Here is a 22,028-nt window from a genome sequence, read left to right on the forward strand (position 1 = left end):
AGGAAATGATCAGGCACCACGGTGTAATATAATATACAGCAGATCAAAAAGTCAGTTTATTTTTTTTAAGTTTTGAATTGACATAAGTCATAAGACATACGGTGATGAATCAGTGTATTAAAATGATCTTCCATTCTTTTCCCATCTGTAGGACATTTTAGCATCTGTACAGCCATAGTTATGTTAACTGGGCTAAATAAACAGACCAGGTAAGTGTAAAAAGCCAAAGTTCACTGCTTCATTTTGCCACTGTGATTAGAAACAGAGGAGCATTTATTGCACTTAAATAGGTTCATAAAAGGATATGGTCTTAAATCATGTGCTGAAGCAGTAAGACAGAGAATAAAATAAAAGACTGACACTTGCTATGCATTCAAATGGCTTTAAATCCATCTGTCGCAGACGCTATGTCCTAGTTTAGAGGAAATGTTAATGCTCATTTTTCCACCCAGGGTCCACAAATTGCTGAATGGCACTCTCCTCTGGAACAGGACCTAGAACAAAGACAGACAAAATCTTAGCAAAAGATTTTTTTTTTTTTTTTTGAAGAATACTTACTGGGAACGCTAAGTCCAGATGAACAGAATCAACTTTTGGAGACTCACCGGGAAAATGTTTTGTTCTAAATGCTTTTACATTTTAAGGTTTCAATCATGCAACTATTTACCTCAGCAAATAAAGCCTAAAGTCTGGAGAAAAAGACACATGCAACTGTCGAGTCTACTGTCTGCTGCAGTCTTACTGAGGATAAAGCTGTACTCACATTCAGAATCCATGTTGATTTTCAGCGTCGCCAGTCTGGACACAATATCATCTTCCTCTTCCACATCGCTGAAGTCAAATCCAGTGTAGCCCTTCTCCTTCACACAGTAGCTGATGAACCTGTGAACAAAAAAGCAAAAATTAAGAAAACGTGAGTGAGAAATGCTCAAGAAATGTGCACTCCTTGTTAACTGGGCAAATTTTATACAGCCCAAAGGCTCCAAAATGGCAACAAAGTGAACAATTTGAGGTTGTTTTGTCAGCTAACAATGAGGTTTCACTTTCGGTAATCACTACGTTTACTCAGTGCCTCCCAAAACATCTTGCCTTCGCTTACTTCTCCCATGTTGGGTCCTTCTTGAGGATCACAGGGTTTCCCACCACTATAAGCAGGGACCTGGCTCTCGTCAAGGCTACGTTGAACCTCTACAAGTGAATACATATATATAAAAAAAGAATATATTAGTAATTTATTCAACCATTAAAGAAGCAGCAGGCTGTCTTATAAGCTTAAATGATGTGACAAACCTTTTCATTTGACAGGAACCCAATATTGAAGTCTCTGTCCATCTTGACATAGTTGATGCTGCTACGGACGGTGGAGACCATAATGATCTTCCTCTCTTGTCCCTGAAACTCCTCCACAGAGCCGACCTGATATTATAAAAGGGGGGGGTGCACTTTACCATCTACCATCTAATAAAACTTTAATCTTATAACTGTTGAATGCATCCTCAATAATTAAATTACACTTCTGATTAGAAATAAACAGCAGATCAATCTTTTGATTACATTTTATTAAAACAATTTAGAAGACACTGTAAATGAGCATCTTAGGTTTGCATGGGGGCATATAACCATATTAACTGACACAGATCGTTTACAGCAGAGCTGCTAACCTTCAGCTCTTTGAGATCACTCCAGCGACTCAGCGCTGGGACAAATCTCAGGGCCTTCTGGATTTTCTCAACCTGTTAGCAAAAAGAAAAGCAGTCATGGGAAATTATGAATGAACCAAACAACCTCCTTTTATCCTCAGTCATTTAACACAAATGTGCACCATGCATATTCACTTGTTTTCTGTAGGGGGCGATTATTCCGATGTCTGTTGCAGACAGTTTGGGGAGACCCTTCTTTCCTTGCGTTTCCATCAGTTTGGTGAGGTAGTCGATCAGGACTTCAATCTCAGACACGTTGAAGAAAGACGGACTGTTCGCCTCTCTCTCATCTTTGCCCATCACTCCATGGAAGATCACTGGAAAACCCTGTAGTGGGGTAGCACTGTCAGTTATTCTTGTTAAATATGGTTCAAATACAATTTGGCGACTGACTCCTTAGTGAAATTAAAAATGTGAATTAAAACTACACATGAATTGTACACGTGAGCACTCCCATAAGGTCTATGAAGTTTTAAGAAAAATTGTACTTTTACAACATGAGTTGTTTTCATGTTTTAATATCTACTTTTGTTTCAGCCAGTCTTTTTTCTTCCATCTTCAGCATCCTTTATCCAAAATATATCCACTATCCCTCCTCTGGACATCTCCAAAACAAACCCCTGCAAACTTCGTCTCCAAAACCAGTCAACCAAACTTGTCCCTCTGATATACTCATTTCTAATCTGGTCCCTCATGTACCAGCAACTTCCAGCTTGGCCCTCTGTCTCCACCCACTCCACCCTGCCTGCGCCTCCTTCTTCACCTCTCTTGTGCACTTTTTTGTTCTTTGCATAGACGAGACCCATCTCACCCAGCTTCACTACTTCTGCTCCCTCTCATTCAAACATGTCATCTATCTTGCTTCTACTGACTTTAGCATACCTCCACCTTTCCTCTACTCACAAATCACAGTGTTGTCCGTGAACATCACAGTCCTCTTGTGTAACTTCAATTGTCAGCAGAGGCTAATCCCTGATGTAATCCCACCTCCACCTTAAACTCATCTGTCACTCCCACACACTTCACTAGTGTTTTGCTGTTCTCACGCACGTCCCGCACCACCCTCACATACATCACTGCCACTCTTGACTTCCTCATTCAGTACCACAGTTCCTCTCTTAGCACCCTATCACATGGTTTCTCTAGATCCACAGACACAGTGAAACTCCTTCTGACCTTACTTCTCTCTCATCACTTTCAAAGCAAACATTGCATCTGTAAAGCTCAGATGCACTTTACTATTTTATTTATTCATGTTCATCACAGTTTTTTTTATTTTTAAATTAATGTATGATGAAATCAGAGTTGACAAATACACCTTTGCATCTAATCATATGCTTTGCGGATGACTTAGCGGGACAAGAAAAAACCAAAAACCAAACAAAATAAATGAAAAGTTCCCGAGGCCTCACCTTCTTCGGAAGGTATTCCCAGTTGCAATAGGTCTCACGCTCCCATTGGTCAGCAAACACCTGCAATTCATTCTCATAGAACAACTCATTGGGGATTTTCAGAATAGCACTGTGTGACCTGAGTGAACGGGAAGGAAAAAGAAGAACAATAAAAAAAACGATGAAGCATTATTGGTGATTAACACAGCAGCACAAGTAAAAAATGGCTTTGACAAGCAATAGCTGAAAGACCCACCTGTAGTTTCGCAGCAGTTTGGTGACAAAGCGAGTGTCAAAATGCCCGTCTGTATTTTTCTGATATAACGAATTATGTCTCATCAGCCTCTCCAGTAGAGAAAGCCCTAAAAAGCATTCATGATACAGATTTGAATTCATGTTAATCTGAGAAAAACTCAAATAACTGAAGCAGCACTAAGCATTCATTTGATCCTAAACTATTACCAGTGAAAACTGCCAGGGATACACAGTGATGCAACTAACGCCATCTGATCAGAAAGAAAAGAAAATGAGACCACTGGACTTACCGAGTCCATGTTCTATTGCAAAAGGAGATCGAAGGATTGGTCCCAGCTGCTTAGGATCTCCTGCCAGTACCAGCTGACCTTTCTCTGCATCGAGCAGACCTATGAAACAACAAATGAGTCTGTAACAAGGTGCATCAATTTCAGCACTTGCAAGTTATGACCTTTAATCACGAGAACCGATTTACTGAGGAAGTGTAATGTGTAAGAACAAATTAATTTACAACTGCTCTGACTTAAGGTCACATATATGCAGAATTTGTAAGCTGTAAAAGTCTTAACCCATACATTTTATTTATTTATTTTACAGCCTTTAGCTAGCTTTGGAGAAAACAAAAAACATGTATAAAGCAGCTGGGTGTGGATAAAGTTCTGTAATCAGATAAGTGTATATATGAAAGGTCCATGTACTGCATTAATACCAGATTTAATGGAAAAAAAAACATATTTAACAGGAAGTTGGATGTAAGAATTTCAGATTCTTGAAGGTTTCACAAAAGACTTTATTTATGTAGCGCCAATTCAACAAAAGTCCCCACAAGGCGCTTTATATCGTAAGCACCTTGAGGTGACAATCACAAAGCCCCCTATGAGCAAGCACATGGCAACAGTGGGAAGGAAAACTCCCATTTTGCAGTCTGAGAGTGAAGCCTTTCCGCATCACTCACAGATCTGAATGTTTCTAATTTTAACGTGCAAATGAATGAAGGGAGTCCTACATATTTGCTTAGTGTGCATGGTGAAGGACATCATGATGAAAAACATGTAGTTCAGACATTCATAGTTTACCTGCAATAGCAATGACACACTCTGGCTCTACAGCTTGGCCTCCCTCATCCACAAACACATGCGAAAAATGGCCAACTGGAATCCCTCCAGACACAAGCCTCACAAAGACACAAACACACAGCAGCATAATCAAGTGCCGCATGGCTCATAACACGAAAAATGTGCCAGATGTCAAAGAGTGTTTAAAAACACATCATAATGGACACTTTACATGCCACACACTGGCTCTTACCTGCCAGCTGTGACCATAGTTGTAACTACGACTTTGTACTTCATCGTAACCTCTTTCTGTGGAGGCACAAAGCTGTCTTTGCTCTCGTCCCAGTTACAGTATTTCTGAAAGAACCAAAAAAAATATGAGAACGTAACCTTTTGTTCAGCTTTCCCATAGTGATTACAATCATTGATTCCTCAGTGTGATCATGAGGAATTTAGTGAAAATGCGGGCATATTTATGGGGCTTGCTGAGACAAGAGAATGCAATGGCACTCTATTTCACATGTAATTTTTAAACATTATGGGCTGTGTATATATATGGATACACAATTAGTCCATATGTAGCTCACCAGCAGACTCTTGGGAACGCTGTTTGGGTCTCGGCTGTTGGCGTACACGCGGTAAATCTGATGAGAATCCATGTTTACTTGTAGTCTCTCACAGAGCAGGTCGCATGCACTGTTTGAAGGTGCACAGGCGAGGATGTGGGCTGATGGATCTGCCTTGCTGACCTGACAAGACGAGCAAAATAAAAGTCATTACTTAATAATAACAGGCTTGTGTGCAAAGACATAACATGGTTTATAGGGAGCCACAGGCCTTTGCCTCACACCCAGCAGGACCCGGTCTGCGGCTGTCACTTATTTCAGAAAGGCACCTAACCTGGCAGATGTGCACAGAATTCAAAGTACATTGCACCAAGGACATACAGCCACAGTATTTGTCCTATAGTAAGTACAAATTTCTGAGAAACAGTTACAACATCACAGATAACATCACAAATTACAGCATTGTTGAATTTTGCAAGCCCTTTATGTTAAAGTTTGGTTTCCATTTTTTTTAGTGTTTCCTGAAGTGAATCAATTCCAAAATATACCACCATTTATCCAGTTCAGAGTCACCGCGGGGCTGAAGCGCATCCTAGTTGTCACAGAACGAAAAGCAGCTTACACCTTGTACAGTTTACCAGTCTTTTGCAGGCCCAACACAGAGAGATAAACAACTGTTCATACTCATATTCACCCATGTGGACAATTTAAAAATCACCAATTAACCCAACTCACATGTTGTTGGACTGTGGGAGGAAGCTGGAGTATCCAGAGAAAACCCAGGCAAGCATGGACAGAACATGCCTACTCCAGGACCGTCCTTGCTGTAAAGCAACTGTGCCAACTGCGACATTTGTTGGCAATGTAAAATCTCTAAATTGAAAGTACTAATAATCATAATACTCGAGAGCAAATAAGCAACTGGTTCAAAAAAAAGAAAAATCTCTTAGTGTGTTTCTAATATACAGCGAGATATCTGGGAATCACCTTACAAACATGCCAACACATGCTGATTCCTGTGCAAAATCTGTCTTGCAAAGAGAAATCTTACTTGTGTAAGTTACTTGTATAGACGCGGGGTCGCGGGGTAGAGCAGGTCACCTGTTAACTGGAAGGCTCATGGTTTGATCCCTGGCTGCAACCCAAAGTAGGCCAAGATACTGAATGTGATTGTTCATGAAGTGTGAATATTAGACAAAAAAAGCACTTAGCATAAATGTGTGAATGGGGGCATGAGGCAAGTTATATAAAGCACATTAAGTGCTCAGAGTAGAAAAACGCCAAAGAACCACCCATCAACCTTTTACCCAATTTAGACCTGTGAGAAAAAACAAAACAAAAACACCAACTTAAACTATGGATTAGCCAAAGATTCGTTTGATTCTGAATAATCTGCCAGTCCTGCACTGGCAACCTGTCCAGGGTGTCTCTATGACCGTTGGGATGGGCTCTAGGCCTCCAGTGGTCCTGAACTGGACCAGGAATCAAGAAAATAAATGGATGGAATAATAAAGTAAATATCAAAGATTCTACTCAAAGTAACAATATCAAATGTCTTGTTCAAAATCCAACAGCTTTAAATTTGTTACAATGTAACAGCCAATGAAGAACGAATATGTTTTCTGGCAACTCACAAGTAAGATATCTGATTAATCTCTGAAGATCTCATTCATACAGATCTTAACTGCATGTAACTTTATACCTGATTGATTGCTTCAACCACAGTGATTGTCTTTCCAGTTCCAGGAGGCCCAAACACAAGATGAGGAGCTGGTTTCGAGGATCCAGCCACAATGCGCTGGACTGCAGCATGTTGCTCCGGGTTGTTTTCCAGCTGTCGATTAAACATCCTGGAAAGAGATGTAGAAATGGACTTTTTACACTTAGCATAAAAGGTGTGTAAATGTGTGTTTAAAAACCTGTTATGCACCTTGTGCCCATTTGGTTTATGGCATTAAACCAAAGAGCAGTAATCCCTCCTGTTAATGCAACATAGTGGCTAAATGCCCAGGAAAACAACAGAGAAATGCTGCTGAGGCCACACTCTCATTTTCAGAAGCTCACTGTTCTCCTACCACCAGTACCAGGCAGAATATACAGTAGGACACAGCACAATTCAATGTATCCGTAACATAAAACCCTACATGGCCAAGCTCTCGCAAATATAGCAGATTACTGAGACCTTATTAATGCAGCTGGTCTCTTCATTATTTGTGGTCTGTTTTTCCTTCTAATATATATGTACAGGAGTGTGTATGTATTAATGAAAGACCATGCGTTAGCATTTCTGAGGATCTACCCTTATCTTCACTTTTGTGTTTTGATCCAAAACTGTGAAGCACTTTGTAACTTTTAAAGGTGCTATACAAATAAAGTTATTATCACTATTGTCATTAAATGTGGTTAAGTGTTGCATTTATAGATGATGCAGTGCATACAAATAGGCACCGGACCTGAGTTTAGGCATGGGCACACTAGCCACTGCTGCACCCGACGGAAACAGCACCTCCTCAAGTTGATGTTTTACTGCCAGGTCTACAGCCCTGTGTTGTAGCTTCAAAGGGTACCGGTTGAGAGTAAACTCCACATTAAACTTCATATTGCTGATAAAGATCTGCAACAACCTGAAATGATTGAAAAGTAAGCAACAAGTTTCTCATTGTGAGTTCTTAGTCAACATATCATTATTCTAGCTCATACTTTTTTGAGAAACCCAGCTTCACACTGTCCAGTTCTACTCTGTGAACATATCCGGTATACACAGTAATGGGCTGGACGGTGTCCTCAGATTTGGATACTCTCAGACAATCTCCTCGAAGCACAGATGGCCGATTCTCAGCGACACCAGGAACCTGTCGGACAACATCGATGTTGGGCCATTGATATGTTTTTAAAAAAAACTACAAGTCTGCAGGTGATTCAGATGGGTAGATATGACAAGCTAAATAAACAAATCTGTGTATGAGAACTAGATCGTATAATCATCTGTACAAGTAAAACGGGAGGAAGGTCATCTAGCTCCTTCATTAAGAATACAAGGTCCCAAACAAATAAAATGCATTCTGAAGTTAACTGCCAAGAAGCACAATTTACAAGTGAATTCAATGCTTCAGAGATGCCAGCTGCTCCAGCAAAAATAGAGCCACTGCAAACACAGAGCGTAGCAGACTGTGTTCTAATTAAAATCTCTTTACTCTGAGTTTCAGGAGTTTTCTGTTGCCTTGGTCTTGAGTCATGGTTTGATTGAGGAGATCATACTTTCGGATGTCAACCTCCATCTGTATCTCTTCAAGGTGCAGCAGGAGATGAAACCGATGCGAGTAGTTCTTCATCTTTAAGGGACAACTGAGGAGACCCCTGGATGTCAAAGCAGAGGTAAACGGTGCATTTAACATTGGGTTAGTTCTATAAAATACTCATCACAGAAAACGCATAGCTGGTTGTAATGAATTGGGTGATTTGCTTACTTCACTGATGCAAGTTTCTGTTTGGCAGTTGGAGAGAGGTACTCGGAGTCTTCCATCCTTCGTCTAGCCAAATCCTTCAGGTCATTATGATACTTGTAGTCTCCTAATTTCACTGCCATCTTCAAAGGCACAACAGAACTGCAGAAGAAGAAAACAAAACACCATATGGCTGTGATCAGTTTCAGAAGACACACGGTCGCTAAACCCTCAGGGACAACTTGTTGATCTAAAGTCCAAGTGAGCAAAAATGCTTCAAAGTAATTTTTACAATCAGTTTTAAAATTCATTACCTGTCAGGTGGTACTCCATCTACTATAATGGTGTCAACAGGCTTGTAAGCAGCCACCCGAAATGGTTTATAAGGAGCCACAGGCCCTAGCTCCACAGCCAGTGGAGTCTGGGCTGCAGCTTCTATCTCCCTGACAATGCAGAAGGGCACCGATCCAGGCAAATCTGGGCAGAACTCGAAATACATTGTGGCAGGGAAATATCCATAGTGGTTCAGAATGTACTTAACCTCAACTTCATAGCTCTCTCCTGGAGGGAAAAAAAGACGAAAGAAAAAAAAGGAAGAATTTGTGAACATTAGCTAGTTTATTTCTCTCATTTCTAAAGGCAGAGAAGAAGTCATCAGTGTCTCACCAGGACAGAGGAACAGCGGAGATGCTCTGGTCACTCTCCTCTTATCCTCTAGAGTGAAACAGCGGATCCTGTGCAGGGCAGTGTAGTACGTCAAGTGGATGTTGTCAGTGCCTTTATTGACAATGTGGAACCTGACAACGAACGGCTCCCGCAGGCGATCCACAGCGAACTGAACCTTCCCACCGCTCTCCACGGGGTCCGATGTGATCTCGATGCCGCCCTTATCAGCCGTATGCTCTTTCCTGCAGGTGAATCAAGATCAGGCTGCAATTTTAACAACGACAAGACAAGATGGTGCCGAATCACTGAAAAACCAGTGTACCTGGTAAATAAAACGTAACGTTTCATCAACTCCACTTATCCCATGACTGTCTGCTATTAAACAGGTAGAAGGTAATAAAAAACAAACCTCAGATGCTCTTGAAAAGAAGCCTTTTTAACTGCATAGTGGATTCATATCATGGACTATATGATCTTTGTGACTGAGTGATATCAGTAAATCACTGACACCCAAACTGGCAACGATTCAGTTTACACAGGAATACTCCACCACTGACTCAGATTAAAACTGCTGTGCAGTTAAAACGTTGCACAGGACTGTATTTATGCAGGGAAGTTAAAAAAGGATCACGAAACAACAAAAGTGTAACTCACAGACAGGTTTTACAGTTCTGGAAAATTACCACAGTTGGAACTTCTCATCTCATCATCATCTTCTATCTTTTTCCTTTGACTTGTATGTCATAAAACAAAGTGCTGATTATCAGTTCTAAAAAAAACCCCTCCTGATAAAGCCAGTTCTCAGGAATATCATGAAGGTTTTTTTTTTAGCTCATGTCTTGTTTTCTTTGAGTCAGTCTTTGTCTCATCTGCAGGTGGTTTAAAGTGAAGCAGAGAGACTCCTCAGTCATACCAAGAAGAGAAAGCAGCTCTCCCCTGCACCGGCCTCACTCCACGGGTTACCAATCAAATACAAAATCTGCAAGTTTCTAAATGTCATGATAAAGTTACTTTGTTTTAACTTGTGTATCTGTATCTGAAGTGCTTGTTAAACCACTCTTGGTCACTTAAAAATGAAGAATTGTGACATAAACACAAGCACATTACACCCTTATCAATAATGTGCGCTTGCACATCACTAACAGGCAAACGCACCCCGAGTCTTAACATGGCCTCTTATTTGCTTTTATGACAAGAACCATTCTGAAACAGATGTTGAAAAATTAACTTGTTAGTGCTCTCTAATGGACAAACTGTGCAACATCATTTCTTTTGTTAAGGCCCCTCCCACTCTGCTTGTAGTTTCTTGTTTTGTTTTTTCCCCTTTTCCTGTATGAGCCAAGGCAGCTGATTAGTGTTAGCAAGCATCTTACTTTAATTCAAGGTTATTCTTTTGAACTTTAAGCTGATTCGTGACACCAAGTTATCAGCTTATATTTATTCATGCTGATGCAATAAGAGATACATTAAAATCTTAAATGAACCAATTACATGATAGATACTCGATACATTTTGGCATGTAGATACGGTCAAGATCATCCGCTAAGGTTCAAACTGAGCATCAAAACAGGTCAGAAAGGTGCTTTCAGGGACTCTGAATGTGGCACGGTTAGGTTTAGAAAATGCTGATCTTCTGGGATATTTCTACACTGCTATCTCTGGGATTTGCAGATAATGGTCTAGAAAAGATCAAATATCCAGTGAGCTTCAGTTCTCTGGGCAAAAATGCCCCGCTGATGCCAGAGGTCACTGGAGATGGCCAGACTATAAGATGAGATGAGATGATGAGAGATAGCCTTTATTTGTCAGTTGCAGGTCTTTTGCCCACAACCGAGATGACAGACCTTGCCGACCGTACATACAATACAAACATCACATTGGGGAGCCAGGTCAGGCTAGGTAGCGAGGAAAAAAAACATTGAAATGTGCAACACAAAAGGATAATACAGGAATGCACAGATATCAACACACCATAACACAATAAACACAGACAAGCAACATGGGAAAGAGTTCCGGTGTGTACATCTGATCTGGGACCGCTACAATCTTCGACTGCGCCTCCAGCTGACCCGATGTCCACATCATGGGGGAGGTAAGCATTGGAGGTGGCATTGGATCCGGGGTAGGGAGGGTGATGCGTCAGTGAGTGCTTATCAGTATCAGTATATGTATGTGTGTGTGTGTCCATAGTTCAGCTGAGGCAGTGTCCTTCGCCCTGCCAGGCTAAGTAAACAGTCTTCCAGCCAACCCAGGTGGCCTTGTAGGGAATGGGAAGGAACAGACCAGACTCAACACAGTCGTTATCAGGGAGTTGTTGTTCGGCTTCAGCCTTGAGCTGGCGCCGAAGGGGTAGCCGGGTTATGATGGTAATTGAGAATTTCAAGCTGTTTTTTAACACTCCGACACTGGTCTCTCAGTCTCCCGTTAATAGCTGTGAGCTTCTCCGTGATGTTATTAGCCGTCGATTCTGTGGTCTTGTCACTCTTTTTGCTCACATAGCAGATTCTGAGACCTCACGACCGCAGCCAACTGATCCGAGGTGTAATCCAGCTCCGCCCAGAGATGTTGTTCTGAGTTGATTCTTTCCTGATGTAATCCAACATACATACGCTCAAAGGTGTTATTCTGAGCATTCACTGCAGTCGTAAGCGCCTCCAAGCTCTTAACCATGCTGCCTTCAGTGAGCCCTTTCTGAGAAGTCGCACCTGTCGTTCCAATCCCAGCGGGCAGCCTTGTGGGGGTTTGAACAGCTGGTTCCGCTCTCTTAATTCTCCGATAAGCCAGGGCCAAGCCAGCTCCGATCAGCAAGAACCCTGTTATCATGGTTCCGAATAGGTAGATATCTTCAGCGCCCTCGATCGACAGTCCCGCCAGGCACACGATCCTCTGCCACCCGTCCATCGTGTATCCGGCAGGGAAAGTCCCTCCAGGGCACTCGGGTTCTCCCGAGCCCAGACTTCTCGTTAAAGGGTGTCAATAGCATTAAGAGACCAGTTGATCAAATCCATAATTCTCTTTTAGGTTTTAGACACAGACTGTGAGAGAGTGTTCCAGGGAAAGTAATACAAAAAAGACACGAGACTAGACAAGGACATAAGGCAGAAAAGATAAGGGAGAGGAGAAAAGTGCGTCCGCTGATAGAGGAACGTAAAAGCAACTCAAACAATCACTTAATACTGAAACTGAACTACAGACGATTTGAAAAACATTGCCTGAATTGAGGAATCTCCACTTCTGTTGTGACATTCAGACACTAGGCTCAGAATTTGGCAAAAACAGCATGAAAGCAGAGATCTATCCCATCTTTTATCAACAGTTCAGGCTGGTTGTTTATATGTAATGGCACTGGGGAGATTTTCTTTGCACTAACTTGGCACAGTGGAAATGCCTCTAAAATACTGAGATACCCCTACTGAAGATAAATCAAAGTACATCAACATTTTTCATATTCTATAAAGTCTATAATAATAATGAAAGAGATTCTTCCATAAAAAGTGGTAAATTTACAGATATTGTGATATCCCATAGTTAAAAACCGAATGATAGATACGCATGACGATGTGGTTAATATATTTGGTAATAGTTTTTGCTGTGATTGTCGCAGAAACCCCACATATGATTTGTTGTAAAGGTCTGACTGCACTAAATCCAGTATTTTAATCGGCTATAGTCACTGTTTTATATTAAAAACGATAAAATGCACAGGTGTGAAAGGGGTGCTGTCTTACTAATGATATTTTATTCCTGCACAGTTGGCATGGAACACCCATAATTTCAATGTGCACGTACAATGACACAAGAAGAGGGCTTTCAGAGGGGGCAACAAAGAGGAGGTGAGGAAGGTCCAGGTGTTACTAAAGGACAAGATCAGAGAGGCTAAGGACAATTACAGGAGGAAGCTGGAGTGGAAACTCCAGCAGAACAGCATGAGAGAGGTGTGGAGGGGCATGAAGACCATCACTGGATTCAGGCCAACCAACAGCAGGGGAGCTGAGGGAGGTGAGAATAGAGCCGACGAGTTGAATCTGTTTTTCAATAGATTCGACACCACAGTGTCTGCTCCCACCCCCACAACCTCACCTGCAGTCAGCCTGGAATCCAGAGCCACACCACTGTGCCAGCCTCTCTCTTCACATGTTGCCTCCTGTGAGATTCCTGACACCCCTCCCCCACCCATCACCTTCACTCAATACCAGGTTGAGATGCAAATGAGGAGACTTCACTCAGGCAAGTCTGCTGGACCAGACGGAGTGAGTCCCCTTGTCCTCAAGGCCTGTGCCCCCCAGCTGTGTGGAGTCTTTCATAAACTGTTTATGCTGAGTCTGAGTCTGCAGAGGGTCCCGGTGATGTGGAAGACATCATGCCTCGTCCCTGTACCAAAGACGCCTCGTCCCAGTGGCCCCCAGGATTACAGGCCCGTGGCACTGACCTCCCACATCATGAAGACCCTGGAAAGGCTCATCCTGGACCAGCTGCGACCCATAGTAAGACCACATCTGGATCCCCTTCAGTTCGCTTATCAGCCTCGTCTCGGAACAGAGGACGCCATCATCTACCTGCTCAATCGTGTCTACACCCATCTGGACCAGCCGGCGAGCACTGTGAGGGTCATGTTTTTTGACTTTTCCAGTGCTTTCAACACCATCAGGCCGACCCTCCTGGGTGATAAGTTAGCAGCGATGCAGGTGGATGCTTCTCTGGTGTCCTGGATTGTTGATTACCTGACAGGAAGACCACAATATGTACGTCTCCCACAGTGTGTGTCTGACAAGGTGATTAGCAACACAGGGGCACCACAGGGGACTGTCCTCTCCCCCTTCCTCTTCACCCTCTACACCACAGACTTCAGCCACTGCACAGAGACCTGCCATCTTCAGAAGTTTTCTGATGACTCTGCGGTGGTTGGATGCATCAGCAGGGATGATGAGACAGAGTACCGGGCTGTGGTCGACTCCTTTGTCACGTGGTGTGAGCAGAATCATCTGCAGCTCAACGTGGCAAAGACCAAGGAACTGATCGTGGACTTCAGGAAGACCAGGAAACACTTGACCCCTGTTTCAATCCAGGGGGTCAGTGTTGACATTGTGGAGGACTATAAATACCTTGGAGTACACATTGACAATAAACTGGACTGGGCTAAAAACACCACAGCACTTTACAGGAAGGGCCAGAGTCGTCTCTATTTTTTGAGGCGACTGAGGTCCTTCAACATCTGCCAGAAAATGCTGAGGATTTTCTATGAGTCTGTGGTGGCCAGTGCGATCCTCTATGCTGTTGCATGCTGGGGGAGCAGGCTGAGGGTCGCAGATGCCAACAGACTTAATAAACTGATCCGTAAGGCCAGCAATGTTGTGGGGATGGAGCTGGACTCCCTCAAGGTGGTGTCGGAGAGGCGGATGCTGTCCAAGATAAAGACAATGTTGGATAACACCTCCCACCCACTCCATGACATGTTGGTCAGTCACAGGAGCTCGTTCAGTGAGAGACTGAGATTACCGAAAAGCACCACTGAACGACACAGGAAATCATTCCTGCCTGTGGCCATCTCCCTGTACAACGCATCCACTTAACACACTGTTTGCTGCTACAACTACACATGTTTCTTTTCCAAATATTTATTTATAAGTGACTTATGTATGTATGTATGTATATATATGTATATATTGTACTATTCTTAGTTAGCGTATTGTCTGTCTTGTCTTAATGTTGGTTTAAAATGGAGCACTGTAACAAAAAATAATTTCCCCCAGGGATCAATAAAGTATTCTGATTCTGATTCTGATTATTCAATAAAATATTATCAAAACATCTTTTGCAAAGCTATATATTGCCATTATATAAGCTATAATAATATGAAAGCAGAGTCCGACTGGCTGAGGGTAATTTGATAACTTCAAGCCATTACAACACAAAGTGTAAACTGACCCATCCCCATTAGCCACAATCTTTACAGATGTCTTGACATTTCCCATTACTGCCAAGTCACGCTTTTAATGGGATATTGCTCTTGGACATCATCTAACAGCAAATTACATTTGACTTTACCATGTATTTGTTTTATGTCAGCTACTTTTGTGTTTTTAATATGTCTATATTTTTGTCCTGCAAAACTAATCTGTGTTCATGATCAGAACTAACTGGATGCTTCCCAACAAGCCACAACATTCATGTCTTCAAGCTAATTTGCATTAAAAAAAAAGTATGTCACAAGTTGTTCAGCTTGGCATTATTTTGTGGGTTTTTTTTTTTATATATGGAGGATATCACAATATCTGTGAATTTCAACACTTTTGCAGTAAATATTTTTTATATCCCTTTCATATATTAGACACCCCAGAGAACAGAAAAAAAAACAATGTTTATTTTGTTCTACTTCTCGTTTGGGTATCTTGATACTTTGGGGGCATTTCCACTGTATACTACCTGAGTATTGGTGCTGACCATGTCACTCCCACTATGACCACAGTGATGGTTGCTTCCAGCTGGATAATGCACTATTTCATAAAGCTTAACTCATCTCAAACTGGTTTCTTAAACATTACAGTGAGTTCATGGTACTCAAATAGCGTCCACAGTCATCAGATGTCAACCCAATGGGGTACCTTTGGCATGTAGTAGAATGGGAGATTCACATCAGAGATAAGCAGCAACTGTGCAATGCTGTCATGTCAACATGGACTAAAGTTGCTGAATATGTGCGATTAAAAACTAAACCAAAATGGTTGGTGAGAAATTATATTTTATTAACCATCACTGGCCGATATAAAACCCTAGTAATCAGTCTTATCTGTCCCATATATTATCATTTGCCAGCTGGCAATATTTACAGACACACTAGCAAAAATATGTGCTCCACTTACACCTAAGAGTGGTTTAGAATCCACACCTGGGTGTCTTTTGTCTATGAAAGAAAACCCACAGTCATGGGAAGAACATGTAGAATTACACACACACACACACACGTAAGTACTACTCCTAGAAGGCCCTGGATTAAAATCCACTATATGGTCAGGGCCTGACCATATAGTGGTGTACCTTGCCTCTCACTCTATGGCAGCTGGGATACGCTCCAGCTGCCACTTATCCAATTCGGATAACCCTGAATTGGATAAGTGGAAGAAAATGGACAGGTGAAACTTTTTATGCAATGCTCAACATGACGTTTCTTCCGAATCTTCACGTCATATAAACCAACTAAACGAACACGCCCTGCTCCTCTCTTGTTTTAATCTCACGTAGTCTTTTGTGCGGCAACACCCTGCTTTATTGTTGTTATATCATGCTCCTACATGAAAAAGCAAATTCACATTTATGAGGGCGGGTCTGAGAATTAGAAAAAAAGACGATGGGATAGAGAAACATGTAATACTAACTCAAAATGCATTTTACCTGTTCACCTTCAACTTGCGAAGGATTTCTGATGCAAGTTTTTTCTTTGGGGTCAGCACAGGTGCCACAGGGGTGGAGGAGCCAGCAGGTGTCCCAGCTGGCGTCTGAGGGCCAGAGCCCAGATCCTGTGGCTGAGTGGCCCGGGGCCTCCTCCATTGGTCACAGTACACGCGAAACTACAAAAATAACAGCACAGTTCCCTGTTCTGATTCTCCATTTTCCAGGAATGGGAACAAAACATACCCAAACTCATCCCATCATAGCACTGACTAATATATGGCACAGGGAAACTTGTACTCACTGACTATATATGTGTTACCTGAGGTCTGGCATTAATGTAGACTTGTCCCTGCCTTATCTGGGCTTTGTTGAATTTCACAAGCGCAAGGAGAACTTTGTAAAAGTTGGGATCTTTTATTCCTTCTCTGCGAACACAGGAAAAACAGGCTGTTGGACACAAAGCAGACCGGGGCCCTGTTTCAGGAAGCCGGTTTAGAAAACTCAGAGTGAAAAACGATACGCAGGGTTGAGTAACCCCGAACTGTCCAACTCGGAATATTCGGTTTCAGAAAGGCTGATAACAATTAGTTCAGTCAACGCGGAGTTGCTACAACCCCAAGTTAAGCGCGCGCACGAGGATACATAAAGCCCCGATCAGTGGAGCACAGATTAAGCGAGTCACCATGGAGACGGAGGGAAAGAAGGCGCGGTCGACGTATTTCACAGCGCTCGAGGCGGAAATCCTGATGGCAGCATATGCCGACAGCATGCACATCATGCAGAAAAAAAGTAACACAGCCGCAGCTGCAAAGGAAAGGGAGCATGCATGGCAAAACATAGCCGACAGAGTCAATGCGTGAGTGTTAATTTAAACATTGATCTAGGGATTTCCACCCATATAACACGTTATTTTATCATATGTCATTCTATTTATTATGTTATACATTTTATTTTGTGACGTGATGTGAGCGCAGGTGCAACCCAACAGGCCCCAAACGTTCCTGGCAGCAAGTAAAAATGAAATATAAAAACATAGTCCAAACAGGTAAGGTGTAATTGTATTATGAGCCATAGTGCTTGGTCTGTGTGTCCTATGTAAATCAATTGCAGTTAGAGGCTACAGTAATATACCACCTGTAAGCACATATTGAAATTATCTGAGCACATCACAAGTACACATTTGCCTACTCTGTATGCCCAAATGTGTGCCGTCACAGCCAACAGAAAAAAAGCGGAGGCCCGAAAAACAGGTGGGGGTCCTCCACCACCACCACCCACAGAGGCTGAGCAGTTGGCCCTCAGCCAAAACAGTGGGCGCCCTGTGGCTGAAGGCATCTCTGCGGGGACATCCTCTGTGGCAACAACCCCACAAGACACAAGTGCCTACATAAGGGGTAAATCCAAAACAATACATGGCGTGCATACATCCATTCTGCACAGTCACCTTGACCAAAATGAACTATGTCGTAGTGAAGTTACTGTCCTACTGACAGAGAATGACAGTCATCAAACAGTTAAACAACACTGAATAAACAACACTGAGACACTTGGAAACTGTTAACGTGCTGCACGGGTGAGGGCCCAGGGAGAGACTCACACACACCGAGCTGCAGTGGTACGTCTTTATTATGAGCATAGCAGTGTCCTTTAATTTTGCATACATGCGTGTGTGTGTGTTAACCTCCCACAGGGTGAGCTCCCTGTTCCCAGAGACAGAGCGAGTAGTACATTCCGTACCTTTCCCAATAAGTGTAACATATGAACATATACCTCAATGCAACATAAAGCTCATAAAAGCGTTTCCACCCTGACACCTACTGATTTTGCCTTCCCTCAGTGTCGGTTGTCTCTGAGAGCATACTGACAATGAGGTGTATGGTGATTGGTATGTCTGGTAATTGCCATTTGCGCCCACATAAGTCATGAGTGACCTGTATGAACCCCATATTCTTCCAGTTGACGGTGATGGTGTACTGCATCTGGTGCAGCCCCCTGTTGAGCCAGACCGACATGCAGTTGTGAGTACTCGTAATACTCCACAGACTACATGTGTCAACAGTAGAACAGCAATGTTGTTAAATGTCTCCACCACAGGCACATGATGACGAAACAGTGACAGCTGCTACAGAGGAGGCCGCAACAGAGCCACACTATGAGGTATACAGTGTACAGTGGAAAATATAACAACTGACGACAATGTGGTACTATGATGACACCATGGACTTACTATGTCCCCGGCAGAGTGATGCTGGAAATGAAGAGGAAGAGGGTCCAGCCACTCCTACAACGAACCTTTCCACAGTGGGTTGTTCAGCACTGATTTACAACCAACCTAAGTAGGCATGTACTATGGATGCCAATGCTATGTCCCTTGTTGCAATAGCTCCCTGTGAAGCAGCTGTATAAGACATATCTGGCCAGGAAGATAAGAAAGTGCGACATGGAAATGGTGCACCTCCAGCTGCAGATCCAAAAGTCGAAGCTGGAGATTGTACTGCTGGAACAACAGTTAAGGGTGGGTGGAGTGATCATAGATGGACGAATCATGTCAGTGTTTGTACAACATACTAATATATGCATTTATTCTTTGTGTACAGGACATACAGGGTGACCAATAAAGGCAGTTGACCACAGTATCTGTGTATTTGTCTTGTAACATGTTGGGTTGACGGGTCACAGGAAATGGTTGTGGCATATGGTGTCTCTGACTGCTCTTCCATCCTGTACGTTCGTGGGTGGGTCAGGATGTTCATCGTGTGGATCACTGCTGTTGTCTGGTTCAGCTGGACACTGTTCACCTCTAATCGTGGCAATGTTGTGTAGGATCACACATGCCACAATGATGTCACATGCCCTTTCTGGGGTGACCCTGAGTCCACGAAGGCACTGGAACCGGGCCTTGAGCATTCCGATGGTCATTTCAACTCTGGCCCGTGTCCTGCAATGGGCCAGATTATAACGCTGCTGTGGGCCCGGTTCAGGGTCAGGGTAAGGGGTGAGCAAATAGGGTAGACATGGGTACCCCCTATCACCAAGCAGGTGGCCAGTGAACTCTCCTAGGACAGAAGAATACATGTCAGTGCAAACGTCCCTGTGGCAATTGGTCTCTGTATATTTCACAGTTACTTCGACCCACCATGTCCAAATTTGGTGCTCAGTGTACATTCCCGGAAGATTCGTGAGTCATGTACAGAGCCTGGCCACTTGGCTTCCACATTTGTGATGATGTTGGCAGCATCACAAATGATCTGCCCAGTGCAGAGAACACATATTAGCATCCATTACCATGATGCCATCACTTGTTGGTGTGAAATGCTACAGGGAATTATGTACCTGTACATTGATGCTGTGGACGGACTTCCTGTTCACATAGTCTCCTTCATTTGCTGAGGGTGCAATGATTGGGATGTGGGTGCCATCTATACAGCCAATCACGCCTGGGAACCCTGGAAATTTATGTACCATTTGAGTGGTAGTTCACGTATCACCACATCATGCATTGAGTTTTGTTCATCCTGATACCTGCAATTTTGTGGAATCCCTCTTTGATGAATCTTGTGGGTCTATGACCGGGGAACACCACAAACGAGTACAGGAGACGTTTCAGTGCTACTGTAACATTCCTGACTGCCCGACAGACGGTAGCCTTGGAAACGTGCTCAGCGTCACCGATATTGTACAGAAAGCTCCCGTTTGCAAAGAAACGGAGTGCGGTACAAAGAATATGTAATGGACTGAGCGCATGTCCGCGATGTGTCACATGCGCAATATATGGCCTGAGGATGTTATCCAAATAACTTATTGATTGTGCTGAGACACGGTAACGTTCGCACAGGAAATCATCAGGTAATGATAAGATGTCCATACGCGCTCTGATCACTCTCTCCCGGCGGAGAGCTCTGCGGAGAATTTGGGCTTCAAGATCTACTGGCTCTTCAAGGAAGGGACACGCCATGTCTGACACTTCCTGCTGTCAGGTTTCCGACAAAGAGGCGGGGACAGTCAGGGTTAGTTGTAGTAAACCTGCTAGGGGGCAGGTTAGCTTCACGGCGTGTGTCGTCATAGTGACTCACTGAGGCTTCAGCTGAACTCGCTTTGTGAAACCGAAAACCCAGAGTTTTCGTTAACTCAGGGTATACTTACTCAGTTTTTCCACTAAACCGGCTTCCTGAAACAGGGCCCGGGTGCGTGGGACACACTGTGTTTAAATGCAGCCTACCTGCCCCTGAATTCGGAGTTGTAGATGTCTTTAAGTTCCTTTTTGCTGATGCCGGATACCCTGTCTCCCAGAAATTCAATGAAGTCCAGTCCGGATTCAAGCGAGTCTTTAAGCGACGGCATGTCGAGGTGCTTTTACAGGCCGCTGTCACTGACTGCCGACTGACAGAAAGTGAGGAAGTTCATCTGCTGAAAAAGAACGCTTCTGTTTCCTCGAGTATTAATGTGACTCCTTGGTGCAAATGTGCCTCAACAGGGAAGAAATTTCCACGTGCTGTGTATTTTTTGCGCAATCTATGCACAAATTAACGGTGTTTGGAAGTTTAGCAGCGATTTCTTGTTCATACTCTGGTTTAAAATGTTTACTAACTGATGCATAAAATCTACTACTGTGCGCATTTAGCGCAAAGACCGGTTTTTGTCAACGCTCGCCAACTGTCCCAGTCAGGGATCATCTGTAAATGCGCTACGCAAGTGGAATGAAAATACTCCCGCACAGAACAAAATCCTTTATCCTGTGGCTCGAAAATAAAATGATTTAGGGGGGAGTGTTCGGTTTCTAAATATTAAAATAAAGTGCATAAATTATCATTTTTATTTATGGTCTGAATGACAAGTAGCTTGCGAGAGCTGCCTCGGAGCTGTAATTGCTCGGCAGTCCCTGGGCTGGATTATATAACCTATGTTTGGCGTTTGTTCCGTGATACGACGTGTTTCCGTCGATTTCAAACAGAAAAATTTAAATAAACAAATATCTTTCTTTTAGGATAAGTTACGTTCATAACAAGGATTACAGCTGGGAGGTGGAGAAAAAAAATTCCTCGTTTTTTTCGATTGGCTAACTTTGTTACATCCACTATTTTCAATAGTTTTGCATCTACACACGGCCACCACACCACTGCTTGAAAGCTCGTCTTTGATCAGATCTTTTTATTGCATAATAGTAAATGTCCGTGCTGTACTATTTTTCCTTATTTCGACAAAAAATAATGAGGTGACGCGGCTAAAGACAAAAAGCTTAAACATTTGAAAAGGCATTTGTATCGTCTCCATTTTCTCACTCAACTAGCACTGTTTGGTAAAAATAATAATAATTTTAAAAAAAAAAACAGCGAGAAAAATACAGCAAATGATAAACTATTTAACTGTTACAAGTGCGCGTTTTACACAAAGGGTCGAGAATATTTCGTTTATGAAAAGAAACAATAGCAGCAAGTCACTCTGTACCATCATCGATGGTATGTTTGCTTAGACATGAGTAACATAAAGGTCTCACCACTGCTGTCTGGTCTAGTCTTAATTTATGTCACAATTACAGGCAAATACGATCTGACTAAACCAAGTA

At 42.8% G+C, this 22,028-nt stretch overlaps 2 protein-coding genes across 3 annotated transcripts; one reads left to right on the plus strand and one right to left on the minus strand.

Moving 5' to 3' along the window:
* Positions 1-22: 22 nt before the first annotated feature.
* Positions 23-21,115, minus strand: mov10a (Mov10 RNA helicase a). Of its 2 annotated transcripts, XM_085457528.1 has the most exons (22): positions 20,685-21,115; positions 16,785-16,890; positions 16,466-16,641; positions 9,077-9,318; positions 8,725-8,971; positions 8,435-8,572; positions 8,162-8,324; positions 7,668-7,819; positions 7,421-7,591; positions 6,670-6,817; positions 4,989-5,150; positions 4,655-4,758; positions 4,423-4,520; positions 3,637-3,735; positions 3,348-3,453; positions 3,113-3,230; positions 1,836-2,027; positions 1,662-1,733; positions 1,291-1,416; positions 1,100-1,188; positions 764-882; positions 23-494 (listed from the first exon to the last, which is right to left on the minus strand). In XM_085457528.1, the coding sequence occupies exons 1-22, from the start codon at positions 20,804-20,806 to the stop codon at positions 430-432; spliced, it is 3,015 nt and encodes a 1,004-aa protein (XP_085313654.1). In that variant the 5' UTR covers positions 20,807-21,115; the 3' UTR covers positions 23-429. The 2 variants fall into 2 exon arrangements, with proteins under 2 accessions (XP_085313654.1, XP_085313655.1); XM_085457529.1 differs by lacking the exon at positions 23-494 and having other exon boundaries at positions 818-882; positions 1,090-1,188.
* LOC146710202 (uncharacterized) lies at positions 17,149-19,098 on the plus strand. The gene is made up of 8 exons (XM_085457913.1): positions 17,149-17,321; positions 17,440-17,510; positions 17,683-17,859; positions 18,422-18,483; positions 18,560-18,622; positions 18,707-18,766; positions 18,849-18,980; positions 19,063-19,098. The coding sequence occupies exons 1-8, from the start codon at positions 17,149-17,151 to the stop codon at positions 19,081-19,083; spliced, it is 759 nt and encodes a 252-aa protein (XP_085314039.1). The 3' UTR covers positions 19,084-19,098.
* Positions 21,116-22,028: the final 913 nt, after the last annotated feature.

This window comes from Copadichromis virginalis, linkage group LG5 (assembly GCF_057382275.1).
Source record: "Copadichromis virginalis isolate Kocher_CV1m ecotype Utaka linkage group LG5, C_Virginalis_male_GT1.1, whole genome shotgun sequence".
Lineage (NCBI taxonomy): Eukaryota > Metazoa > Chordata > Actinopteri > Cichliformes > Cichlidae > Copadichromis > Copadichromis virginalis.